Source organism: Peromyscus maniculatus, chromosome 1 (assembly GCF_049852395.1).
Source record: "Peromyscus maniculatus bairdii isolate BWxNUB_F1_BW_parent chromosome 1, HU_Pman_BW_mat_3.1, whole genome shotgun sequence".
NCBI classification, from domain to species: Eukaryota; Metazoa; Chordata; class Mammalia; order Rodentia; family Cricetidae; genus Peromyscus; species Peromyscus maniculatus.
The window spans coordinates 214458466-214485827 of record NC_134852.1 but is presented as its reverse complement, the minus strand read 5'-3'; the positions used below and the strand labels follow the sequence as shown (position 1 = coordinate 214485827).

The window sequence follows — 27362 nt, the reverse complement described above, 5'->3', positions numbered from 1 at the left end:
CCACAGGCTCCCATAGTTCCGTTTCTCTTATCAGATCTGGTCCTGGCCACACTACTACAAGAACTGTTGACTGGTCCTATTTCCTAGCAGACTGTCATTAGAGAACATACACACATTTGGTTACTGCAGTGATGTTTCCACACTAAACTCACTTGTGTCTATGCTTTTTCAGGTTCCCTGTCTGCAGGACAATTATTCCAAAATTGGGTTTTAAAAAAGTATCACAGCAGCCCCAAAAGACCTACCGCATGTCTCAGTGGCACAGAACTAAAGGTAGAGAACCATAGGCTAGAGAAGTGGTTCAGCATTTAAGTGTGCTTGACGCTCTTTCATGAGTTCTGTTCCCAGCCCCATGTGGCTGCTGTGACTCCAGCTCTAGGAAGATCCAACACCCTCTTCTGACACCCCCACATATGGCATACACACAAACATATATACAAATAAATAAACATCTTTTGTGGGTGGTTTTCGAGACAGAGTTTCTTTGTGTAGCTTTGGAGCCTGTCCTGGATCTCACTCTGTAAACAAGGCTGGCCTTGAACTCACAGAGATCTGCCTGCCTCTGCCTCCCAAGTGCTGGGATTAAAGGCGTCTGCCACCACAGCCCGGCTAAACATCTTTTTTTTGTGTGTGGGAAAAGCTCAGGATAAGTAGGAGGGTTAAAAAAAAAAAAAAAAAAGAGGTAGTCAAGTGTAGTAACCACATCTACAATTCAAGCACCCAAGAGGCAGAGGCAGGCAGATCTCTGAGTTTGAGGCCAGCCTGGCCTATGTAGCAAGTTCAAGGCCAGCCAGAACTACATAGTGAGACCCTGTCTCAAAAAATAAATAAAAGGTAGGAACTAGAGAGATTTCTCAGCAGAGAAACACTTATTCTTGCAGAGGACCCAGGTCTGGCTCACAACATCTGTAATTCCAGCCCTAGGAAAGCCAATGCCTCTGACCACCATGAGCACTAGGTAGTCAAGTGGTGCATGAACATATATGTAGGCAAAAGTCATACACATAAATTAAAACACAAAAATACTACAAGATGGGCAAAATCTCCAGGTGGAAGACTTCCTCACTACTACTTAAAACTTGATGAAAATGTTTCTATTGCATCATAATTTTGTAATTCATACAGTATTGCAAGAAAAGGGAGAAAATGACAAAGACACCAGCAGTTCTGTTCATAAAGTGCAAATTTAATCTTCAATTGTCAGCTCCAGTAAACAACTTATTTCAGGTCCTCTCTGTTCCCACCCAAGGACAAGAGGGAAAGGCCATTTTTTATTTTTACTTAAATGTCTAACAATAAGGTTTTAAGAAGACCCAACTTTTTTGGTTTTTGAGACAGGGTTTCTCTGTGTAACAGGCCTAGCTGTCCTGGAATTCACTTTGTAAACCAGGCTGGCCTCCAACTCACAAAGATCTTTCTGCCTCTGCCTCCTAAGTGCTGGGATTAAAGGTGTGCACCACCACACCCAGCAGAAAGATCCAGTAGACATGTTTCCTGATAAGGTTTGAAGGTTCTTCAACTGTAGTGAAGGAAAGCGGCCTTTCATAATTAACATGAATAGACATAGGAATGCTTGATTTAGACATTTGTGCTTATTTGGCAATTTTAAAGTCTCAAATTAAGAAGGTCCAATAGGCTGGGCACTGGTGGAGCACGCTTTTAATCCCAGCACTCAAGAGGCAGAGGAAGACGGATCTCTGAGTTTGAGGCCAGCCTGGTCTACAGAGTAAGTTCCAGGACAGCCAGTGCTACACAGAGAAACCGTGTGTGTGTGTGGGGGGGGGGACAACCAAAAACCCAAACCCCAAAACAAAACAAAACAAAAAAAAGAAGGTCCAATAACAGTGTCCTTTATGATGTGGCCAGATTACTTTTACTGCAGTCACCTGAAGACAGTGTCTAGTCTGGCCTCTGCAATTTGATTCTGATATTCCTTTACCAATATATGAAAGAATATTGGGCTGGGGGTTTAGCTTGGTGGGAAAGCATTTGCCTGGCATATGCAAGGCCCCAGGTTCTAGCTCCAGCACTGCAAACAAGAACAAAGGGTTGTCTCTTACATTTAAAAGGCTCCTGTTACAGGGACTGGCTTCTTTCCCAAAGGCACTGCCAGCAGCAGTTAGTCCAAGAGTACCAATGGCTGATGTTTTGCTGAATGCTTACATCTAAGTGTTACTGGAACTGTCTACTCAGTACAAAATCTATGAAAAACCTGTATAATACAGACAAAATTTTCAAAGGCCCCAAAACATTTTCTATTACAAGAAAGTACAACTGCAATATCTCTTGAATGATATTCTAGATAATTCTGCAGAAAACACAGCAGTTTGGCTCAGAAAGTAAAATCTCCCATGAGGAATTCAAGTTTTTTCCTAGAAGAATAAAAAGCAAACTGTGAGGCAGCTTTCTGAAAATAAACCGTTAAACGTATGGCTACAGTGAGACAAACAATGAAGGCTCGCATGTGCTAATCTGTGTGCGACTCTTAAACTCTGGGACAGCATATGGCTCCTACCATTAGGACAGCAGTTAAAACACTATCCAGCACTGGATCAAATTGGCAATTGTTTTTATGTTTCTCAGGTCAGATCTCAATACTTGGAAATAAACCATTAAAAATAGAACATTTCCTCTGTAATTCCAATACTATATAATGCCACCGGGTACTCGGAATGAAAGGGAAGTTCTGTGGGGCTTGCTGTGGACAGTCATATCTTCAGCATTTGTTCAGCTGCTGCTAGATGGTAAAGGAAGTTCTCTGTTGCAGGTGGGAATCGCTTTTGCTTCAGTGCCTCAACACTGAGGACAATCTTTCCCCCATCATCTGACACTTCTGAAAATGGTGCTAGATTGGTGAAGATTTCCTTTGTTTTTAGGGCAATGTCCTTTAATAGAACAGAAAAATACACAGTATGTTAGTATCTAAAAATGTGAAGTTATTTCCTAGAATCCTATTTCTGTTATCAGACTGACTTCATAAATCACCCCCCACCCTCTAGACAGGGTTTCTCTGGCTGTTCTGGAACTCACTTTATAGACCAAGCTGGCCTTTAACTCAAGACATTTACCTGCCTCTACCTCCCAAGATCTGGGATTAAAGTTATCTACCACTATGCTCAGCTCTCAAATTCTTAAAACAAAATAACTTAGGAAATCAATGTCACAGAGGTGTTTATAGTCATTTTAAGTCATTTTTAAGCATATAATGCATTGATACTAAGAATAGTCACAGCCAGACGGTGGTGGTGGTGGTGGTGGTGGTGGTGGTGGTGGTGGTGGTGGTGCATGCCTTTAATCCCAGCACTAAGGAGGCAGAAGCAGGTGGATCTCTGTGAGTTCGAGGGCAGCCTAGTGTATAAATCGAGTTCCAGGACAGGCTCCAAAGCTACAGAGAAACCCTGTCTTGAAAAACCAAAGGAAAAAAAAGTCACTGTGGAGGCCTGGTATGGTAGAGCTTGACTTCAATCCTAGTAGGATGCAGAGGCAGGTGGATCTCTGTGAGTTCAAGACCAATCTGGTCTACACAGTGAGTTAAGCACAGTATTGCATACTTTTAATCCTAGCACTCAGGAGGCAGAGACATGTGGTTGATATACTGTGCACCCCAATAAAGGTTATCTGAGGATCAGAGGAAAAAGCCAGCCACTATATTAAATATAGGTCAAGCAGTGGTAACACAAGTCTTTAATCCTTGCATTCAGGAGGCAGAGATTCATCCGGATGCCTGTGAGTTCAAGGCCACACTGGGAACAGAGCCAGACGTGGTGGCACAAGTCTTTAATCCCAGATTCCAGCACTAGTTAACCATAGAGGTCTGGAGGTCTGTACAGACAGACAGGAAGTGATACAACTGGGCAGAAAGAGGAAGTGATGTAGCTGGGCGGAGAGAGGAAATAAGATGGCACAGCACAAAAAAGTATATAGGCATTGAATATACAGGAAGTAGCTCTCTCTGGAGGCTGAGGAGTTGGTAAGGTGAGGTTGGCTGTGGCTTATTATACCCCTCTGATCTCTCAGTAAGTTTTATTGGGGTGTACAAATAAAATATCACCATAGAGACAGGCAGATCCCTGAGTTTGAGGACAGCCAGGACTACTTAGAGAAACCCTGTTTTAAAAAAAAAGAGAGACACCACAGGCCCTCCAGGTAAAAGCTAACTGCCAAGCCTAACAATTTGAGTTTAATCCCTAAGACTCACATGGTGGAAGGAGAGAACCAACTTTCTAAAAGTTGTCCTCTGATTTCCATGCATGCAGTGATAACACACACACACACACACACACACACAAACATAATAATAATAAAAAAGAACGGTCACCACAAGAAGCATGGGCAAGATGGTTCAGTGAGTAAAAGTGACTGCTGTGAAAACCTGATCATCTTAGTTCAATCCCTAGGTCCTACAGTGGAAGCACCAACTCTAGGTTGTATGTAAATACACATACACACAATAATTCAAAAGAAAAAAGTAGAGTTACCATGTTGTATTGTATCTAGAAGGTTTTTACCATGCCAAATAGGCACTGTGTACCCAGGAACAGTCAACTCCTTTCTTCCCTGTAGAACCCTGGTGACCTATAATCTACTTCTCAATGAATTCACCTACTTTGATACATTATCTAAGTAGGATCGTGTATCTGCCATTTTATGATTGGCTTATTTCATACAACATGTCACCATGCCCTGAGGGTTTACTCTTGGTTATTAGATTCTCCTTTTCTAAGGCTGAATAATAAAACATTCTGTTGTATGTGCCCACTACATTTTGTTTTACCCACTCTTTCTGTTGATGGATAACCAGGTCACTTCTATCTTTTACTGAGTACACATAATGCTACTAGTGACAAAAGTCTGTTCAAGTCTCTGCCTTCAATTCCACTGAATATTCACCTAGAAGCAGAATTGCTGATTAAGAATCATTCTATGGGTACCATTCTTCAAATGAGTCTCTTTCCCAATTTGCACAGCAGAGTAACCTGGCACCTGCCACATGGGCTTTTTGCCTGTTCAGTAACTGGCACTCCTGAGGGGCAGGTAACTCACTGGAACTCACATTAAAGTCATGTCTTTTACCTGTTTGGCTGACATCATAAATGCATTCAAGTATTTTGAACATTTATCACTTAATTTCCCAAGATCTCATATATTATGTGGAATTATCTATGTATCACTTCTAATCCATGACAAATCATCCAAATAATCCATAACTGTAATTTCTGTATTTGACCAACATCATTAGGGATGGCTACTGCCATTGCTCTTTGTTGCCCACTGTAACGAGATGTTATGACCCTATTGCTGATGACCATATACTTACAAACAGTAAGTATATGGTGTCAGTTGAAACTAATCAAGAAATTTCCTCCCTACTTGCTAGTTTTCATAGTGCCAGAATGTGCTAAATATATAAGTTGCTGAGGAAGAAAAGACAACAATGGTCTTACCTCATATTATACCCTGTATACTATAAAAGTGACCTATAAGGCAAGATGTGCTCACAGCTGGCGCAATAATGACAGGACTATTATAGAGTAACAATCATCCACTTTCTGACTGGATTTGAGCCTGCTCTACAGGAGGAAATTCTTGATTGCTACTGTAAACCTGGTCAAAAGTCTATGACTTGGGGGTCGAAGGAAGAGGTGAGTTCATATTGGGGGGGGGGGGTTACATACTATTGCTGTTTTCTAAATGGTCATATCACCAAACTGCCTTCTAACTATTTATGGTTATATCCATAGACTTGTGCTGCTCTCAACCTTGGTCAGAGAGGCTCTTTTGTTGCAGTGAGTAGTGGTTAATGCAGAGACCCAAACTGGTCAAAGTGCTGAGAATAAGTGACTGAATGCTCAAACCTATGTAGGACAGCTATATCACCACCCCACAAGGCTCAGAGACCACCACAGAACCATGGAAGAGAGGGTGGAAAGAAGCTAAGAGCTGGATGATGGGAGGAGAGCTGTGAAACGCTGACATGGCTGTAGCATTCATGAACTCAGCTGTGATTAACTCTGCAAAACCTGTACAAGATCAAGTTATAAGTTATATATATATAAGTTATATGGTTAGGGAGAGGACAATGAAGCCCTACCCCAGCTCAGTTGATGGATGTTGGAGGAGGGGATAGTCAGTTTTCTTTGGTGTTGTAGTCACTGGTAGGTTATTCATGCTTCAGTGGATAGCCCCACACCCATGTGAATATGGGCAGCACTAATTGAACTCAGTGTGTGTGTTGGGGGGTAGGAATGGGGTGAAGAGATGACGTGTTGCTCTTTCAGAGGATCCAGGTTCAGTTCCCAGCACCCACACAGTGGCTCACAACCATCTGTAATTGTAGGGGATCCAAAATCCTCTTCTGACCTCTGTGTGTAATATAGTGCACAGATATACATGCAGGCAAAACACCAATACACACACACACACACACACACACACACACAAAATACACATGACAGATAAACAGACAGAAAGGAAGGACGGAAGGAGGGAAGGAAGGAAGGAAGGAAGGAAGGAAGGAAGGAAGGAAGGAAGGAAGGAAGGAAGAAAAAAAAGAAAGAAAGAAAAAAAAGAAAGAAAGAAAAAAAGAAAGTAAGTTAGTTAATTGGGAGGGAATCTATTGGAGAGATCCAGAAGTAGGGAGTAGATATCTACCAAAGTAAAAAGTACACTGTATACAAGTGTGAAATTCTCAAAGAATAAATTTAAAGTGATACTAAAAAAAAAATGAGTGTTTCTGCTCTAATGTTGATGGGAGGCAACAGCCAGCTCACAGTCTTAGGAGGGACCCACCCACTTTTCCTGGGCATGCTGCACAGGCCACCAGCACTGCCGAGAGAGAATAGTGCTGTCAGCCAACCCTGCCAAGCCTGCTGCCCCTGGCATCTGCTAACAGGTCAACAGCTCCTCAAAGACCTATTATGAAAAGCTTGAATGAACTCTTAAGAGTTCAAAAGTAGAGACTTGATTCCAAAGTTACTGTTTCACCATTTTTTCCTCCATGAAAATTCTTGTAGCAGGATGAAATGCACTGGTGGCCCTCACAGGCATTCCAGCCCACTCACTGGTTACAATTCTCACCACTGGGATTGGCTTTAGTACCAGCCCCTGTAATGACCTGTCCCAAGCCCCCCATTCCCATCCACCATTATCTTGGCCAGTGCAAAACCTATTATTGCCAGTTAGCCTGTCCCCTGACACTTCACTCTGCTACCATGCTCTGAGAGAGTGCACAGTGAGGCTGCTACAGGATGCTTCATAAGGCAGACCAAGGGTTACCTGTATAACCTGGCTGTCTGACTTCTCTGGGTCTTCTGCAGACTGCACAATTAGCTGACCAATTTCTTTATGCAATTTGCCCATCGTCATGGCCTCTGATGAAAGCAGAAAGAATGTTGTTATGAAGACTTAGAATTTTACACAATAAAAAATAATCAAGCCGGGCAGTGGTGGCACACGCCTTTAATCCCAGCACTCAGGAGGCAGAGTCAGGCGGATCTCTGTGAGTTCGAGGCCAGCCTGGTCTCCAAAGCGAGTTCCAGGAAAGGCGCAAAGCTACACAGAGAAACCCTGTCTCGAAAAACCAAAAAAAAAAAAAAAAAAAAAAAATCAAGCCATCCAACTGAAAATCTCAAAGACCACATTAAAGGACTTTTCAAAAGGCAACAGATAACCCTCCAAGCTTCCATTTTATTCCCAACATAAATGTAACAGCATATTGGAAGTATTATCACCAATGCCAAACCAGATTTCCCCTTCATATCTGTCTGATAAACTGAATGAAAAACACTGATTACAAGTGAGCAAAAGCCTGACCAAGTCTTTACAGTTAAGAATCTAAGTGGTGCTGGGCGTTGATGGCCCATGCCTTTAATCCCAGCACTCAGGAGGCAGAGCCAGGTGAATCTCTTTGAGTTGCATGCCAGCCTGGTCTACAAAGTGGGTTCTAGTACAGCCTGGACTATGAAGAGATACTGTCTCAAAAAATTGGGGGGGTGGCGTGGCGAGGGGGAAGAATTTAAGTGCATTTTTCTGGCAGGAAGGTTGTGAAAGAAGAGCTTCCGGCCAGGCCCTTGGGTGCCAGAAGAGCACACAGCATGTTCGTGTCCTTGGAAATATGCAAAGGAAACCTCTTTGGTCACACGAATTACAGATGCTGTGAGACAGAAAGTTCTGTGTGTCACTGTAAAGGACACACACTATTTAGATGGTGCCAGTTGGAATAAGTGTGTTCTATAAATCAGAACAGAAAGTAGGCAATTGCTGTGGATTATGCTCATTGTTAATAATAAAGCTGATTGGCTGATAGCTGGGCAGGAAGGTATTGAGCATGAGAGCCAAACTAGGAAAATTCTAGGAAGAGGAAGGATGGAGTCAGGAGTAGCCAGCCAGAGGCAGAGGAAGCAAGATGAGAATGCCGCACTGAGAAAAGGTACCAAGCCACGTGGCTAAACACAGATAAGAATTATGGGTTAATTTAAGTGTAAGAGCTAATCAGTAATAATCCTGAGCTACCGGCCGAGCATATTAAGCCTCTGAGTCAAAATATTTGGGAAATGGCTGCTGGCTATTTGGGAGCTGCTGGGTGGGACAGAAACTTCTGCCTACAAACAGTGCCATCCTTTCTGGCTCTGGCCATGGCCATATTTGTATAATTTTAGCCTTGTAAGAGGTAATATTTTCCTAAGGTCTGTTTCCACTTTCATCTTTCCACATGAACATGGTCATGTTTGAAATTTTAAAGCAAATGAAAAGAGAACAATTCTGGTTTTACTCATTTGAAGTTGCTAGACTCTAACACGGAGTCCTAACGGCCAGCATTCAGCTGCTCCCACATTTGGGAACTGTTGAGAGATCACACAGAAGCTATGAGCAGCAATCCCACCTGCCTAACACATGTAGGACATAAACTGTACACTCTGGACACTGAGAAATCCCTCCAGCTCCAGCAGATGCCAAGCAAGTTACCAAATACTGTCTTTAAGAAGTCAGCCCAAGCCGGGCGGTGGTGGCACACACCTTTAATCCCAGCACTCTGGGAGGCAGAGGCAGGCAGATCGCTGTGAGTTCGAGGCCAGCCTGGGCTACCAAGTGAGTTCCAGGAAAGGCGCAAAGCTACACAGAGAAACCCTGTCTCGAAAAACCAAAAAAAAAAAAAAAAAAGTCAGCCCAAAACATAAAGCTGCTTGCTTGGCTTGTACCTCATGTTAATACTGGAACAGAGATAGAAAGAAAAAGTCACCTTTTGCGAATGGAGCGATGGTGATCTCACTATCTGCCAGATTCACAAACACATCGTAGAGGTCTGGTCTGCTGCTCACCTCCAATTCCACAAAGCCAGCGATGTAACCTGCATTGCAAATTGATCAAATTACTGGAGCAGAAAGAAAGCCTGTGGTGAAGGTCTCAGTAGGAGACTCAATCTGATAGCTCACTGGCTACTTTTCTTCAGTTTTCTATTATTCAGGAATATTAGCTGTACCAGTGGCACTTATTAGTGCTATATAATCAAAATACATATGGCTCAAAATATTCTAAAATTTAAGTTCAATGTGAAAGAACAAGGCTGAAGTAAAGCATTTACTTTTTGGTCAATGCTATTTAGGTCAAGAATGTCAGAAAGTAGGTAACTCTCTCTTAAAGAAGTCCATCCCCAAGCCGCCATGTCTTCCAGGGCCAGCGTGAACACCATGCAGCGCCTGGTGGAGCAGCTCAAGCTGGAGGCTGGCGTGGAGAGGATCAAGGTCTCTCAGACAGCCACAGAGCTTCAGCAGTACTGCATGCAGAATGCCTGCAAGGATGCCCTGCTGCTGGGGTTCCAGCTGGAAGCAACCCCTTCTGGGAGCCCAGATCCTGCGCTTTACTGTGAAGACTGGGAAAAAGGTCTCCGGGAAAGAACATGGTGATGGATGACCAACGCCACGTCCCAAGAAAACAGTTTCAACGGCCAAATCACCTTTTCTGTTGCCTGCTCCTAGAGCCAAATTCTACAGTAATCAGTTTTTTGTTTTTGTTTTTTTTTTAACCTCACCACCAAATTTACTAAGATGCACCTCTTCCCTAATAGAACCTGTGTTGCTCTGCCTGGGATATAGGATGTTTTACTTACTGGGTGTTTGCATTTTAGGAGGGAAACATTTTATTTTCAAAAACAGTATTTGTAATTTTCCTAACATTTTTATACTCTAATAAAATTTGTTCATAAAAATTTACAATTGCTGGGTGGTGGTGGCAGCGGTGGTAGTGGTGCACGCCTTTAATCCCAGCACTCAGGAGGCAGAGGCAGGCGGATCTCTGTGAGTTCGAGGCCAGCCTGGTCTCCAACGCGAGTTCTAGTAAAAGGCGCAAAAGCTACACAGAGAAACCCTGTCTCAAAAAACCAAAAAAAAAAAAAAAAAAAAAGAGAGAATTTACAATTACTTAATGAAAATATAAAATTGGAGGACTAATTGATATCTTGATTTTTTAAAGGACAACGGTTTTTATTTTTTAATGTGATATGGTCTTACTTTGACAGTAGACTTGGGAGATGCTCCTTAGCCAACTGAAAGGGCTGATGTAGCGTTAGATTGCCCATTCTGGGTGAGGTTGGTTAGCTTTTTCTTTAGTTTCTTTAGTTTAAAATTTATAATTGTGTTTGTAGCTCTTAAAAATGTACTTATGCCTTTAAAAATGTTTAAAATATGACCTACATTCAGAACATTGCAATTGGTTGAAAACAAAATGTGAAAATATTACAACCTAAAAGAATTAATGTCACAAGTATTTTATTGGGATGATGTGCCTTTTATTTAATTGGGGATACTTTTAGAAGGAAAGTTTGTGTTTATAATAACTTTTGAAGAACTTGGAAATAAAATTTTTGCCTAATGCATCATTTTCCATGAAAAAAAAAAAAGAAGTCCATCCCCAGCTGGGCAGTGGTGGCACACACCTTTAATCCCAGCCCTTGGGAGGCAGAGGCAGGCAGATCTCTGTGAGTTCGAAGACAGCCTGGTCTACAGAAAAGCTACACAGAAACCCTGTTTCAAACACCACCACTCCCAAAAAGCCCACACCCATGTGTCTGTCTTTCTTTTTGTGCCTCTCCTCTCTTTTTCTCTTAATCCTCATGTATAAAACATATTAAAAAATATCTTTTAACAAAAAATCCAACTCTGGTTTAAAAACAAAGAAAAAGGATGTCCAAAAGTCACAATGGACTCAACCATTGTCTTCATTTCAGATCTTTGTCCCCAGGAAAACCACAACCACATGTCTAGGTTGTCAAGGATGACACAGGGACCATCTTTGAGTTCTATCAGATCTGATACAATGTCTGCTAAGGGAATCAGTAGACTTCTAGAATTGGTGCTGTTTAGAGTGATGGTTCCCACATGTTGATTATTTCAGAGAGCAAGTTAATTATAAAAAGATGAGGGGTTTGTTTTACAGTGCTGGGTACTGAGCTGGGGGCCTCATACATGCTAGGCAAGTGCTTGAACCTGAGTCATACCCTTAGCACTGTTTTGTTTGGGGGAATAAACATTTTTCCCATTGCTGAAGTTTTACATTCTCAAGTAAAGAAAGCAAAAACATCAGCAACAAAAGGAAAACCTGCTAATGAAAGCCAGACCCCAATAAACCACATGACAAAATGTAAAACATAAAAGGGTGGCACTAATTACTAAAAAATGAAATTATTCAATAAATGTCCTGGATCCAAGTGATTATTCCTATAAAAAAAAAATGAAAACAGGGGCTGCAGTATAGTTAAATGGTACAGTATATTCAGTTCTCAGCACCAGAAAGTGAATGGATGAATAATAAAAAGAAAGAAGGTTTGAAGCCAGGTGGTGGTGGCACATGCCTTTAATCCCAGCAGAGGCAGGCAAATCTCTGTGAGTTCAAGGCCAGTCTGGTCTACACAGTAAGTTCCAGGACAGCCAAGGCTGTTAACAGAGAGAAAAACCCTGTCTCGGAAAAAAAAAGAACAAAAACAACAACAACAAAACCAAAAAACAACATAAAACAAAACAAAACCCAAAAATAAAAACCCTAAACACTCAAAATCAAATTACTGATTAACTTGGGGCTGAGAATATAGCTCAGTGGTAGTGTCCTTGCTTAGCATGCCTAAAGCCCTACAATCAATTTCTAACATCAGGAAAACACACACACACACACACACACACACACACACACACACACACACACACACACACAAAACAAAACAAAAAACCCAAAACTAAAAATGATAATTTTGTGCATTTTACTACAATTTTTAAAAAACATTTGTTTTTGGTTTTTTTTGTTTGTTTGTTTTTTTGAGACAGGGTTTCACTGCCCTCAAACTCACAGAGATCCGCCTGGCTCTGCCTCCCGAGTGCTGGGATTAAAGGCGTGCACCACCACTGCCTGGCTAAAAAACATTTTTTAAATGGAAAAAAAAAAAAAACAAACTTGATTTTTTTTTTTTTTTCTTTTTGAGACAGGGTTTCTCTCTATAGCTTTGGAGCTTGCTCTGTAGACCAGGCTGGACTCACAGGGATCCGCCTGCTTCTGCCTCCCAAGTGCTGGGATTAAAGGCGTGTGCCACCACCTGGCTCTAAATGGAAAAAAAAAATTATTGTATTTGCAAAAAAAGTTTCATTATTCATTTTACCAATATGTGCATGCCCCACCAAATAAACATAAGCAGTCTTTCCTCCCCTGGGATGTTTTCATGCACCTGTGCACATTTGCAGGCCTTCTAGTTCTTCAGCATGGAGGTGCATATAAGAATGCAGGATGGTCCAATCCTGTCGATGCCACACCAGGGCAGGCAGAGTCCTAAGGAATAAAGACAAAAACTCAGTCAAACAGTTGCTGGCCTTCACTTTGGACACTTGCCTGCTCCTTCTCCTCCCAAGAGGAAACATCCAGGGTAAAGTCCTATGGATAGCTATTCAAGAACAGAGATGAAACTAAGCCTTAAATGTACTAACACCTCTAGACTTGACAATAAAACAATGTTGTGTCAATGGTGTGTGTGTGTGTGTGTGTATGTGTGCACGCGTGCGCGCGTGCGTGCGTGCGTGCGTGTGTGTGTGTGTGTGTGTGTGTGTGTGTGTGTGTGTGTTGGGACAAGGTGTTGTACCCTGGCTAGCTTGGAACTCACTATGTAGCCCAGGCTAGCCTGAAACTCATGACAATCCTCCTGCCAGAGCCTCCAAAGTGCTGGGATCATAGGTATATGTCACCAAACCTGGAGAAGGCAACATATTAAACTACTTTTTGGGTCAGATTGGCTACAAAAAGCTCAAGGTGAAGTTTGCAAACTGCTAGAGATGTTTGGGGTGATACCCAAACTAGTTCCAGCAAGACAAGTTTTCTGGAAGTCTCCTACTTATATTTACAATTCTAGCCAAACTTGCAAAATGTGTTGTTTGTTTTCAGACAACACACAGGTTTAAACAGAAATACTTGAAGCAGGAGGCTGGAGAGATGGCTCAGCAGTTAAGAGTAGTGGCTGCTCTTCCAGAGAACCCAGGTTTAATTTCCAGCACCCACATAGGAGCTCACAACCATATATAACTCCAGTCCCAGTGGATCCAATGCCCCCTTCTGGACTCTGCAGGAATCAGGCACAGACATGGTGCACAGACATACAGGTAGGCAAACCACCCATACACAGAAAATAAACAAAAATTTTAAAAACAAGTGCCGCAGAGAGGTGTGAGTAGCTTCAGGAAACCACATTTCAGAAGCTATGGATACTCCAGTTTAAGAATACAGACAGGAAGGTGATGAGGTAAAGGTCAACCACAGAGGGAACAGGGTGAAAACTCTGGCCCTCTCACCTTAGACAGGACAAACACAACTCCAGGTTTGGTGACATGTATAAATCATTTTAAAGCAGGCGTAAAGGGTGAGGCACTTGGAAAGCACATTATATAAATTATTTCCAGTACTGGAAACAAGCTCATTAACTTTGTATTATGATCCTAAAATGATGGAGACTCAGAACAGCCAGTATCTTCCATGTGGCCACACACTAACAACCTGTCATTTCATGATTTTAACCCAGGACTTTGGGTCTACAAAGCCTTTTCACCTTTTCATAATCTCACCACTTAGCCTCTCATTTTTCTCATTCATAAAGCATAAGAATGCTACGTCCTTGCATTTTTTATTATGAGTAAGATTAACAATTTAAGGTGTCCCATTTATTTGCATTAAATAAAGCTAAAACAAATGAATTTAAGAATGAATTAGATTTAGTAAACAAAAAGTTCCACCCCCTAACCCCATTTACCACTAACAATGACAGTCAGGTAAAACTGAATCAAAGGGACAATTTACTTAAAACGGAGGTCAGCCTCATGGACTAGCTGTCTAACTTTGAAAATAAAGTTTTATTGACACAGCCATGCTCACTCACATTATATACATATTGTCTAGGGTTACTTTCCTGCTAGCCAGGCAGCTAAGAAACTGGCAAAGACACATGGTTCACAAGCCTAAAATATTTACTTATTATATATATGTATGTGTGTGTGTATATATATACATATATATTTAATTTTCATTTGTTTAATTTTATGTGTATGGGTGTTTCACCTGAATTCATGTCTATGCAATACATGTGTGTTTGGTGCCCAAGGAGTTACAGATTGTTGAGAGCCACTATGTTGGGTACTGGGACTCAAACCCAGATCTGCTGGAGGAGAAGCCAGTGCTTTTACCCACTGAGTCCGTATCTCCAGCCCCAAGCCTAAACTACTTACTTTCTTTCAAGCAAAAGTTTGCTAACTCATTGTATCTGCCAAAGAAACAGTTGTAATCAGTACTCCTTTAGGAATGTGTGCACATACACCACTCCAAGCACCCACCCACCCATATAAGCATATATACCAAACAAATGTTAAGTAGAGCCTTTCCTCCCCTGGGATGTTCTTGTCTATCTGTGCACATCTGCAGGTCTTTATTTTGTTGTTGTTTTTTAAGACAGGGTTTCTCTGTGTAGCCCTGGCTATCCTAGAACTAGCACTGTAGACCAGGCTGGCCTCAAACTCAAGAGATCCACCTGCCTCTCCCTCCCAAGTGCAACTTTTGCCTTCCAAGTGCCTTATTTCTAAATTTGAATAAAAATCTTTCCAAATTCAGTAACCCTGAACTACTAGCTCTAAACTGAATCACAAAAATGGTATTTTACGGGTGCTGAAGAGATGGCTCAGAGGTTAAGAGCCCTGGCTGTTCTTCCAGAGGTCCTGAGTTCAATTCCCAGCAACCACATGGTGGCTCACAACCATTTGTAATGGGATCTGGTGCCCTCCTCTGGCATGCAGGCAGAACACTGTATACATAATAAATAAATAAATCTTTAAAAAAAAAAAAAAAAAAAAAAGGTATTTTACTCAGACTAATCCATGCTCTTTTTTTTTTTTTTTTTTTTTAATCAAATATGCAACAGAACACAGTACACAGTAACATCTAGTATCTCCAACTATCAGGAAAGCTTACACGTTTTAGTAATTAAAGATGGTACCTGGTAAACTCCTGGACAGCTTCTATTTTGGGGTGATAGACAACAATTCGTTTTTTTAACATCAATGCTGTGTGTAAGATAACAGTTTCCATTCCAAATTGAGATACAATGTCTTAAAATAAAAAGATAATATTGCATTAAATACATAATGGCATAAAGTTTCCATTAAAAAGAATTCTTGTCATATAAATACAAAACTACTTTTAATATACTGGCTACATTTAGGCAAATGCTATTAAGTGCAGACATACTTCAAATGGTGGGTGGGTATGTTTAATCATCTGCTTACCAGGATGTTTATCATAGTTTCCAGCAATGCCCTTTGGGGACTCTGGATACACAGATAATGCCAGACTTCTAAAGAAGTGTAACAAATAATACAAAATAGAACCAACATTTTTCAGCATCATAAAAAAAGTCTTAAAGAACACCCAACCTCAACCAAATGATCAGGAACCACTAAAGACAGCAGATGGGGACCAGCCAGCACTGTTAAAGGATGTGAAGAGAGGCAGCTCCACCTCCAGAGGACCCCAAGATCTGTGGCTTAGCTCTTGGCTGCCTGTCATTGTCAATTCCTCAGCTAAGCGCTGGATTAAAGACTATACCATGGCTGTAGTTCTCTAACAGGAAGAGTTAATGGCTAAGATGTGAGGAAAGAAAAACTATGGAAGTCAGTGGAGACTGTGAGCCATGGAATTTAGCTAAAAGAATATTTCTATAAAAGACACAATATGGAAAATGTTGTCACAAAATATTTTGCTTTGACAGAATTCTAAGTCAGAATGCAACATAAGAAATGATGTACTCTGCTGTGTAGGAAATGCAAGTTAAAATGACCTTGGCTTGGGGCTTTTGTTGCTGGCCAGGGTTTTCATTTCTTTTCTTTCTTTCTTTTTTTTAAATTTTTTTTTTGTTTTTGTTTTTTGTTTTTTGTTTTTCGAGACAGGGTTTCTCTGTGTAGCTTTGCGCCTTTCCTGGAACTCACTTGGTAGCCCAGGCTAGCCTCGAACTCACAGAGATCCGCCTGCCTCTGCCTCCCGAGTGCTGGGATTAAAGGCGTGCGCCACCACCGCCCAGCCTCTTTTTTTTTTTTTTTTTTTTAAATTTTTTTATTTCATGTGCATTGGTATTTTACCATGAGTGTCAGAACCCCTGGAACTGGAATTACAGACAGTTGTAATCTGCCATGTAATTGCTGGGAATTGAACTCAGGTCCTTTGGAAGAGCAGTCTATGCCCTTAAACACTGAGCCATCTCTCCAAACCCCAGTCTTTTCTTTCTTTCTTACCTTTGATGGAGCCTGCAAGGTATGCCTTTCGACTATCAAAGTCTCTGCTAAAGAAAGAGCCATTTTCTTCACTCTGGCAGATCCCCTTGGTGAGAACTGCAATGTAACTCTCCATCATTTTAACTGGGCTCCCATATTTCAGATATATTCTGTGAGATGGAAAAAAAGGTTGACAATGCTTCTTCCGAAGTACGGTAATGTGGAGAAAGGCACCAAGGTTAAACACTGGTACTTTCTCAATTATAAAGTAACCTGGCAGCATTTCCAATGTCCAAACCTGTCCACAGCATTTCTTCTCTAATTTACTTTGAAATACAACACTTAGCCGGGCAGTGGTGGCGCACGCCTTTAATCCCAGCACTCGGGAGGCAGAGCCAGGAGGATCTCTGTGAGTTCGAGGCCAGCCTGAACTACCAAGTGAGTTCCAGGAAAGGCGCAAAGCTACACAGAGAAACCCTGTCTCAAAAAAACCAAAAAAAAAAAAAAAAAAAAAAGAAATACAACACTTGACAGATGTGGACCATTCCTCTGAGGAAGGCTCTCTCCTGCCATCTGGAGATGTAGTCCCCATACGGGAGAAATTAACAGTGGATTCCTAAAGCTGTGTTACTCCCAGAAATACTGTATTCTTATTTCTTTTTATGTCTTACACTCACAACTGGTGTTCTCAGTCACACAACTGTTTTATTGTCCCAACTTTCTTTGACAAGACTCAAAGCATCATTCACAGAGAAAACAGTGCTATAGAACCCATGCTTATTATAAGTGATACTAGAGGTAACTACATTTAGATAGTTAAGAAATCCATGCTCTTTAAAATTTCCAGTGATAAACACAGACATCAGTCATCAAGTTAAAACTTCAAAAAACACTGATGGGGAAGCCAGATGCATTTATAAAGGCCACATGTTGAGTCTCTTTCCCTTGAAATCCTTTTCTCTGAGCAACTAAGATTACTTCTTCCTCTCTTATTTAATTATTTACTCATTATAGCCAGCAATTTATTTATTTATTTAGAGACAGTGTCCTCTGTGTCCTGGCTGTCCTAGAACTTGCCAAGTAGGTCAGTCTGGCCTCAGATTCAGAGAGATCCACCTGCCTATGCCTTCAGAGTGTTATGATTAAAGACCTAAGCCACCAAGTCAGGCTTAGAGCTATACTTTGCTTGAGAAACTTCACTGGGGCTAGTGGTATACTTCAGTAGTCAAGGGGAGGCCTAGCTTTCTTGAAGCCCTGAGTTTGATCCACAGCACTAAAGAATAAAAAGACATTAATGGGCATACTTGGGGCTTTCAGCAGCTAATGTAATAGAAAACTGAGAAAATTAAACTGGAAACTGAACTTTACAACTGACTACCTGAAAATTATATTTACTGTAGACTAACTGGGGAAAAAAACCTAGCTTAACTTATTACTAAATGCTTACTATTTCAAGCTACAAATTGAGAAAAAGGTAGGAAACAATAAATACTGTGAGCTCTCAGGTACGGCCACCGACCCACTAATTCAAACACAAGATTATACAAAGAGAGGATATTGCAGGGATTGTATGAACTGGGGGTGGGGAAGAGGCAGGAGGAATCTTGAATTTTATTGTAGACTCCTGTATTACTGATACTTTTTTATTATGTGCTTCTTAATAAAAAATTTATCAACATAATAAACAGACACCAATTATAGTAATGGAGAAGTCAAACATAAGATTGATGAGATGAAACCTTAGGCTATGAGAGACAGAAAAGAACACCCCCCTTGAAGACTGTGGGAGAACCATGCAGTGTAGCCCAGAGGACCATGTTTAGACAGCATTCCTCAGGCTTGCCACACCTGACAAGTACAGCAGATTCTAGGTGTGCACAAAAACCCCATTAACCGCAGGGACTAGAGGATCAAGGGAGGGGTGGCAAAGGATGCCACCCCAGGGACGAAAGCCTTCCTGAGTGGCCTCTGCTGTATGTCACAGGAAGCACACCTGGCTGATTCTCTCCCCAGAAATGAAGATAGGTCCTCCACAATTGCCTCATCATCATGAAAAAGTATCTGTCCATGAATGTGTACAATGATATCAGGCACGTGTGTGTGGGGACATGTGGAGGAATTATGCACGAGCACATGTGTAGAGCTGAGCACAGGGAAGCAGGAAGGAACAGAGGACAGGAAGTGGCTGGCAATTGCTGAGTCCTCATTCCTTCTGCCCCCTGACAGGAGGAGGATGTAGAACACCAAAACACTATACACTACAGAAACCAGGCAACTTCTAGGCTTCCTGAATTGGAAGTCGCATCTGAAACAATGCTGCCTTCTGAACTCCAAAATACTTCCTGTTCAGTTCAGCTGGGTAAATAGCCCTGACTAGGTAAATCAGATGCAATGGGAGCCTCATGCTTTTTAGAAAACACCTCTACAATGTTTTCAGTTTATAGCTTCTGGACCTTGGCTCTTCTATCAATAACAACCTCCCCTATGTCAGTGCCACAAGAGCAGCAGCAGGTCTTGTAGAATGGTTAGTTACATAAACAGTAAAACCTCATTTGGTTAAAATACAATCTAACTGAAACTCTTAGGTAATGGAGTTTCATTTTTCATTTTTTTTCTTTGATGTGCATGTCCACGTGTGGGAGGTACATATGTAAAAAAGGCAAAAAAACTACTTATTAGGCTTACAGTGAGAAACACAAAAATTCACTTCAGTTCTTCACAAAACTATTGGGTGAGTGAGTTGACACACATAACATTTATAATTGCATGTTATGTAGTGATACTAGTAAAACAGGAAAACTAAAACCTTGGAAAAGCCATCATTAAAAAGCCAATGTCCCTAATATATATATATATATATATATATATATATATATATATATATATTATAAGATATATATATATATAAAAGAAAGATTGGGACAAACCAAAAGTGGCCAAGTAATCTGAGATGCCCAGGAACTACAAAAGCCAGACAAACTGCTTTTTCTCTTCCCCTGGCCCATTTCCCCAAATCAGAAGATAAATCCACAGCAAAGACAAAGCCCCTCTTTACAAATCAGCCTCTGCAAAGCCACATGGATTAAGTCAGGGAGACTAAAGACTGAATTTGTTTCCTTCATGTGGACATCTGCTGAGTCACTACTGAATGAAATCTTCATTTTGGTGAATTAGCATTTAACACAGTTTTCATACAGACCTACACAATATCCTAGTGAAGGCGGCATATTTCTCTGGGTTAAAATCTTTGGCGGTCAGAACAATAGAAAAATGAGTCACCTGTCCAAAAAAAAACAAACAAACAAAAGTATGCTTTTTAAAGATGCTTGAATAGGATTCAATAGATACTTACTGTAACAGATTATAGTATTATTCTATTCTAACAAACCTCTTGAACACAACATAGTTGCATTAAAAAGAAAAGACCAAAAATGTCAAAATCTTCACTTGTTTATCCTTGTTTTATTTTGAGACAGTCTCACTATGTAGCCCATGTTGGTCTCATATTTGAGACCTTCTGCCTCAGCCTCCCAAGTGCTAGATTATATGTGTATGCCACTGTGTTCTGCTGAAAAACACATATTTTGGACTATTCTAAATATTATTTTTGAAATCTGAACCACAGATGTGATATGAATGCTGCTGTAACTTGGAGTCTATAATCCAAAACATGGGTCACATGCACTTATGGATGCATCAAGATTTTTCAGAAAGAACTGATAGAGAGATGGCTTATCAATTAAAAGCATTTGCTACTCTTATAGAGGACCCAAGTTTGAATCCCTAAACCCACAGAGCAGCTCACAACTGCCTATAACTCCACCTCTGGGAGTATGATGCCCTCTTCTAGCCTCTGAAGACACCTGTACTCAAATGGGCATATATGCACACAAATAAAAGTAAAAATAAAATTTGAAAAAGAAACAACCAACCTACCAAAGTGAATACAAGTAAGTTAGTCATGGAGGCACAAATCTGTAATGGAAGCACTTGGGAAGTGAAAACAGAAGGATCAGGAGTTTAAGGCCAGCCTCAGTTACACAGTGAGTATGAGGCCAGCCTGAGCTATAAGAGACCTTGTCTCAAGACAAACCAAAGAGAAAAAGTACTTACTGAACAAAATGCAAAGATCTTATAATACATTGAAACTTCCAAACTTACATTTTCTAAGAACCCTATAACTCTTTCTAAGTGATTTCCCTAGTTTTTAATACTATTCTTTATATTCTAGACATACTTCATACTGTTCCATTATGGCTCAAAAGTTAACTCTGAAAAGTGAAAAGAGGCACCCCATGTATGTGCCAGAGACTCAGAAACTTGTTTCCTTATCTTTCTCTTGAAAACTCTGCTTGCTTGAAGTTAGAGACCATGTAACTTAGCTGGGTGGTAGCATACACCTTTAGTCCCAGCACTCAGGAGGCACAGGCAGGGGGATCTCTGAGTTCAAGACCAGCCTGGTCTACAGAGTAAGTTCCAGGACAGCCAGGGCTACACAGAGAAACCCTTTCTCAAAAAAAAATCAAAACAACAACAAAAAGGAAACCACATAACTTATTCCCCAGGTCACACTGATACTTACTACTCATAGAAAACAACATACTAATAAAAGTCTAATTATGACACAGATTTTCTTAATAATCATTTTAAATTCATAATGTATCTTTATCATCCACAAGTAAATTAAAAAAAATCTTAACTCTGCCAAGAATAATTATAGTCTTTAAAAATGTTTTTAAGGGACTGAAGCAGTTCAGTGGTTAAGAACACTGGCTGCTCTTTCAGAGGACTGGGTTCTATTCCCAGTACCTATACAGTCATACATGACTGTTTTTAACTCCAGTCTCAAGAAATCTAACACCTTCTTCTGGTCTCTGCAGGCATTAGACACACATGTGGTACATTCATACAGACATACATTCAGGCAAAACACACACACACATACACACACACACATATAAATTTAAAAATTTTTTTAAAGTTTTACTAACCTAAAATGAATTACATAGTTCAAGCTGGTCTTGAACTTGACAATCCTCCTTCCTGAGCCTTCTAAGAGTTGGGATTATAGGCATGTGCCATCATTCCCAGCTTCTAAAATAGTTTGTGTTTTTGAAACTCCCTATGGACATCAGGCTGGCCTCAAACTCTCAGAGACCCACCTGCCTTCAAAGTGCTGGGATTAAAGGTGTGAGACACCATACCTAGCCCTAAAACAGATTTTAATTATGGAAAACATATCTCACTTTTATTCAATATGGCTTTAAAACTGCCTAAATATCTCTAGTCCACCAGACTATAACTCTGATAAAGAGAGACTACATGTCCTCAAGCTGTTGAGCGTTCAACTAACCACAGTGGATATCAATATTCATACAATGATGGAGTGTAAAAGGGAACAATTCCGATGAAAATAATATTCAATGCTTTCAAGTGTGTACTGTGAAAGACAGAGTCTACAGCTTATCTTCTTAAATCACTTCAGATATATTGGGTTGTTTTTTTTTTAAACCTTGAGGCAGTCATACCTTTTTCAAAACTGAAGAATCTGGAACTTCAACTGTAGTGATATAAAACCATGTTCTTCTGTACTGACCAAAGACAAAGGGGTGGAGAAGTTCGTTTTCATCTGTTAGGCAGCATTTTCGGAGCAGCAGATTCCTTAATGAGGCTGTCGTGGAAGGATAACACCACACCCACAGAACTTCTCCATTAGTGTCCTTTTCTATGGTGGAAAGATGGTCACTGTGAGAATGTCAAACAGCGGCAAGGAAGTGAATTGATTGGTTACTCAAACACTTTGTGGAATCAGTTGTAACAACCCACTTTACAAAGCAACTCAGAGCACTTGAGACCAAACATCGTATGAACTCATGATTTGTATTTGGTTGTTTTTGTTTGTGATCACCAAAGCTAGTCACAAACTATGTAGTTAAAGGTGACCCTGAACTCCTGTTTCTCCTAACCCTATCACTCAAGAGTTGAGATTACAGGCATGCAACAGCATGCCAGGCAGATTCATGATTTTAGTTCTAGGTCACCTAAGTAAAACAGGTTAAAGTGCCAGGCAGTGGTAGTGCACTGTCTTTAATCCCAGCACTCAGGAGGCAGAGTCAGGCGGATCTCTGTGAGTTCGAGGCCAGCCTGTTCTACAGAGCGAGATCCAGGACAGGCACCAAAACTACAGAGAAACCCTGTCTCCAAAAACAAAAACAAAAACAAACCAAAAACAGGTAAAAGTGCTTGCTATGCAGTCCAGTGACCTGAGTTTGACCCCAAGCGCGCGCGCGCGCGCGCGCGCGCGCGCGCGCGCGCACACACACACACACACACACACACACACACACACACAGTCAAGAGAGAGAACTGGCTCCCACAAGTTGTCCTCAGACCTCCACATAGACAAGCCTGCCACATGGTCACATACACAAATAAATAAAACTGTAATAAAAAACTAGCCTTAGATATGTGTTAAGATTCTCTATCTTCTCCTACAAAAATACTTATTGGCTTATATTTGTATGCAACAGGAAGAATCTTTAATTAAAATACATAGAAAGGGTTCTTAAGAAGGAGAAAGGAGAGGTCTAAGCATATAGGCAGAGCCATTTGAAGCCCTGGGTTTGATCCTTCATTCCCCTTTCGCAACAGTGAAGGAGATAATGAATCCTCCTTCAACTCACGTTACACATACAGTCTAGATTTAAATTTTGCACTTTTTGCTGGGGATTAAACCCCATGAATTTTACAAGCTAGGCAAGAGCTCTACAGCTCTGCCAAGTTTTCAGAACAACAATAATCAAAGCTATCCATTCATAGTGTAATTTTGTCAACAAAACAAACATCTCAATTACAAAAAAGGAAATAAAGAACTTGAGGGGCTGGCTCAGTCCCCAAAGTAGTTGATAACTATAGATTTGTGTCACTGTGCCTCTGATACTCTCTTTACTTAGAAACAAGTATCTTTATTTTCCTGAGACAGGGTTTCCCTGTGTAGCTCCTGGTATCCTGGAACTCACTACGTAGACCAGACTGGCCTCAAACTCAGAGATTCACCTGCAGCCACCTCTGCAGTGCCACTGCCCAGCTTAGAAGTAACTACCTTTTAAATCGTGCCAGAATAAAAATTAAAGAGCTGTTGTACGGGCAAATATGTTTTTAAGTCTTTTTTTTTTTCTTTTTCTTTTCTTTTCTTTTTTTTTTTTTTTTGAGACAGAGTTTTTCTGCATAGCCCTAGCTGTCTCCTGGAACTTGCTCTGTAGACCAGGCTGGCCTTGAACTCACAGAGATCTCCCTGCTTCTGCCTCCCGAGTGCTAGGATTAAAGGCCTGCCACTATCACTTGGCTGTTTGTAAGTCATTCTGATCTTCACAGTTTAACTCAACCTTAATTCTGAAGTGCTGACAAGTCCAAGATGCCTGAGATACTTAGGTTTTGTTTTCAAGCAATTTTAAAAAATCACACTAGAAATGAGTACAAGGTGGCTAAAGATGGCTCAGCAGTTAGCACTGGCTGGTCAAGAATTAGCATTGGTTGTTCTTTAAGAGGACTAGGTTCAATTCCTAGCACCCATATGGCAGCTCACAAGTGCCACCAATTCCATAGGATCTGATGATCTCTTCAGGCCTCCGTTTGACACCAGGCATGCACACGGTGTCAAACACAGTCAGAGAAAAACTCATGCAAAATAAATAAAATTTTACATAGAAAGAAGAAATGAATACAGGATAAAGACACTCCTTTGAACTTCTGAAAAATAATCAGTGCAGTTATTTGCTAAGCCTAAGCAACACGCTTGTACTCTTCAAGGAAGGATAGTGTCTAGGTGTATTAGAACCTCAGGAGCGAGACTATTCAAATGAATTCATAAAGGTTCATTCATTCGTGCAGTCCAGTGTGGTCACCTACTGCCTGCTTGGGCTGTACAAAACTCACACACAAAGATACCTATGAACTTCCTCACCATGAATTCCTATAAACTAGACGAGGTTACAAATGTGACCATGCAGCAGGGATATCTGGATCAACTTATACCAAGTACTTCACCGTGGAAGTGGAGGCTCGAGGTCACCCTGCGCGGGTTCCAAAATTGGCTCCACCACTTCCTGGGGTGTCTTGCCAATGGCACCCCGGGGCTCCTGGGGCGTCACCCATACTCCCGGAGAGCTGCAAACAGCCGCAACCGAGCCCCAGCTCTCCAACCGCGTAGTCCCAGGGCCGGGCCATCAACCAGAGCCTCAAGCCCCGCCTGCCCGCAGGCCCCAAGACAGTCCGGGCAGTGAGGAGGCCGAATTTCAGGCCCAGGTCCGCCCCTCCCTGGCAGGACAGCCTCACAGACCGAGAACCCAGGCGGAGCTGGGGCGCGGCCTGGCTGGAAGAGAGCCTGCGTCCTTACCGATCAGGCCGACTCCGAGCATCAGCTGTGTATCCGTCGCCACAACTGCAGCCATCTTCCGCCGCTCCCCGGTCCGCGCCGCAGGCCCCACCCCTCCACTTGGTCACGCCCATCACAAGTCCCGTCCCTTCCTGCCGGGCGGAGCCAACCCTGCAGGTACCGCCCTGGCTTCCCTTTCCTGGCCGAGACTTCCTTCTCTTTTTTTTTTTTTTTTTTTTTTTTTTTAATTTGCTATCTTTTTTTCAGATGCTGTATCATGCCTTTTATTTTATTTTATTTTACAATACTATTCAGTTCTACATAACAGCCACAGATTCCCTTGTTCTCCCCCTTCCTGCCCCCCTCCCCTTCCCCCCAGCTCACCCCACATTCCCACCTCCTCCAGATCAAGGCCTCCCCCGAGAACTGAGATCGTTCTCTTAGGCCCCCATCACAGAGACATAGCCAGCGTTTCACCCTTCGGTTTGTGTAGTACCTTAAAAATGGAGTTTCTGTTCACTAGTTCATTACAAAAATGAAAACAAAAATAATTGGAGAACTAATAAGTGTTGGGAACACTGTTGACCGGGGAAAGCAAGCATTCCAGTAAGGGTGAGGGACATTAATTGGATAAAATAAATAATACTAGGACAGCTCAAGTGATAAACGCCGTGAAGAAAACAAAACACTGCAGTTTGTCAGGGAATGAGGTGTTTCAGAATGGGCGTCAAGACTTCCTGAAGTATGCTGTTAGGTATAATACACACGTACCAACTATAAAAAGAAAAAAATCAAGTCATTTTCATAGTGTTGCCTTGATGTTTGACGAGGGGTTAACATGGGCAGTGTTGCCTCGACCTACACAACACAACTTCTGAAAGTAGACCTTTGCCTTAATTATGCACAATTTCTAGAAAAGAAAAAATCATTTTTTCCATAATCTTGGCTTTTCCCGCAGCATTAAATCTTACTCTAGGAACACACACACACACACACACACACACACACACACACACACACACACACACAAATGTAAAGATCTAATATATGAACTGAGAAAAGGTTGGCCTTATTGGCAGAAAGGGGCTAGAAAAAGCAGGGACAAAGAACAAAAAGCACAAATTGGCAGTCATCAGTGAGCGAGGGAATGGGGAGTAATTACATAATAGGTATGGGAGTTTCACTTACAGATGATGAAAAAGTTTTGGAACTGGAAAGAGGTTGCCCAATATTGTGAATATATTAAAAGCCACTGAATAACCCACTCTAAAATGGTGAATTTATGTTATGTAACTTTGATAAAAATTCATTTAAATATTTTAAAAATCTCTTTAACATTTTTTAAAGTTTATTTCTTACTTATGTGTATGGGTGTTTTGCCTGGATGTTTGTCTGTGCGCCACATGTGTAAAATGCCAGAAGAGGGCATCCAGTTCCCCTGGGACTGGAGATACAGACAGTTGGGAGCTGCCACGTGGGTGCTGGGAATTGAACCTGGTCCTCTAGAAGAAGCCAAGTGCTCCTAACTGCTTAACCATCTCTCTAATGCCTCATTTAAATAATTTATTGGTGTGTGTGTGTGTGTGTGTGTGTATACATGTGTACAAGTGTATGGGTACACACTTGCCCATGTGTGCACTTATGAAGTCCAGTGGTATGTCGGGTGTCTTCTTATTTTTTGAGACAGAGTCTCTTATTGATCCTGGAACTTGACATTGCAGCTAGACATTGCAGCTAGGTCAGGATCTGCTAGCCCCTCACTCCTGCCCCCAAACACACACTCAGGGCTGATGTAACAGATGTGTGTCATTTTACTGGACTTTTTTGAGAATGCTAAGGTTCTGAACTCAGGTTCTCCTGCTGGCACAGTAAGCACTGTACCCACTGACCATCATCTCCCTAGCCCTCCACTTTATTTTTTAAGACAGAGTCTCTCTGATTGGTTAGACTTTCTGGACCATCCTGTCTCTGCCTCCCCAGAATTTGGATTACAGTGACACTACTTTCATGTAGGTGTTGGGGATCCCAACTCAGGTCTTCATGCTTGCCTGACAAGCACTTTACACCTTAACCATTTCCTCAACCTATACTGTTGTGGGGTATTCACCAGAGAAGACTGCTCAGACATGGGTTTGAGCCAATAGAAAGTCATTATTAGCTGGCCGGTGGCTACACTGGGTGTTCAGGATCCCAGTGTAGCCCTGAGCATTTCT

The 27362-nt window shown here is 41.4% G+C and overlaps 1 protein-coding gene and 1 pseudogene across 7 annotated transcripts; one reads left to right on the top strand and one right to left on the bottom strand.

The window, feature by feature from the left end:
• Window positions 1–1165: 1165 nt before the first annotated feature.
• Window positions 1166–25531, bottom strand: Dennd10 (DENN domain containing 10). Of its 7 annotated transcripts, none has more exons than XR_013048442.1 (10): window positions 25171–25501; window positions 22304–22520; window positions 19975–20054; window positions 16797–16945; window positions 15506–15617; window positions 12707–12807; window positions 9239–9346; window positions 7276–7370; window positions 1741–2885; window positions 1166–1391 (listed from the first exon to the last, which is right to left on the bottom strand). XR_013048442.1 is itself a non-coding variant. In XM_006978471.4 (9 exons), exons 1-9 carry the CDS (start codon window positions 25223–25225, stop codon window positions 2709–2711), a joined length of 1074 nt encoding a protein of 357 aa, XP_006978533.1. In that variant the 5' UTR covers window positions 25226–25531; the 3' UTR covers window positions 1166–2708. The 7 variants fall into 7 exon arrangements, 4 of the variants coding, with proteins under 4 accessions (XP_006978533.1, XP_042121906.1, XP_076419525.1 ...); XR_013048443.1 differs by having other exon boundaries at window positions 22304–22500; window positions 25171–25290; XR_013048444.1 differs by lacking the exon at window positions 19975–20054 and having other exon boundaries at window positions 25171–25259.
• LOC107401387 (guanine nucleotide-binding protein G(I)/G(S)/G(O) subunit gamma-10 pseudogene) lies at window positions 9529–9996 on the top strand (annotated as a pseudogene).
• Window positions 25532–27362: the final 1831 nt, after the last annotated feature.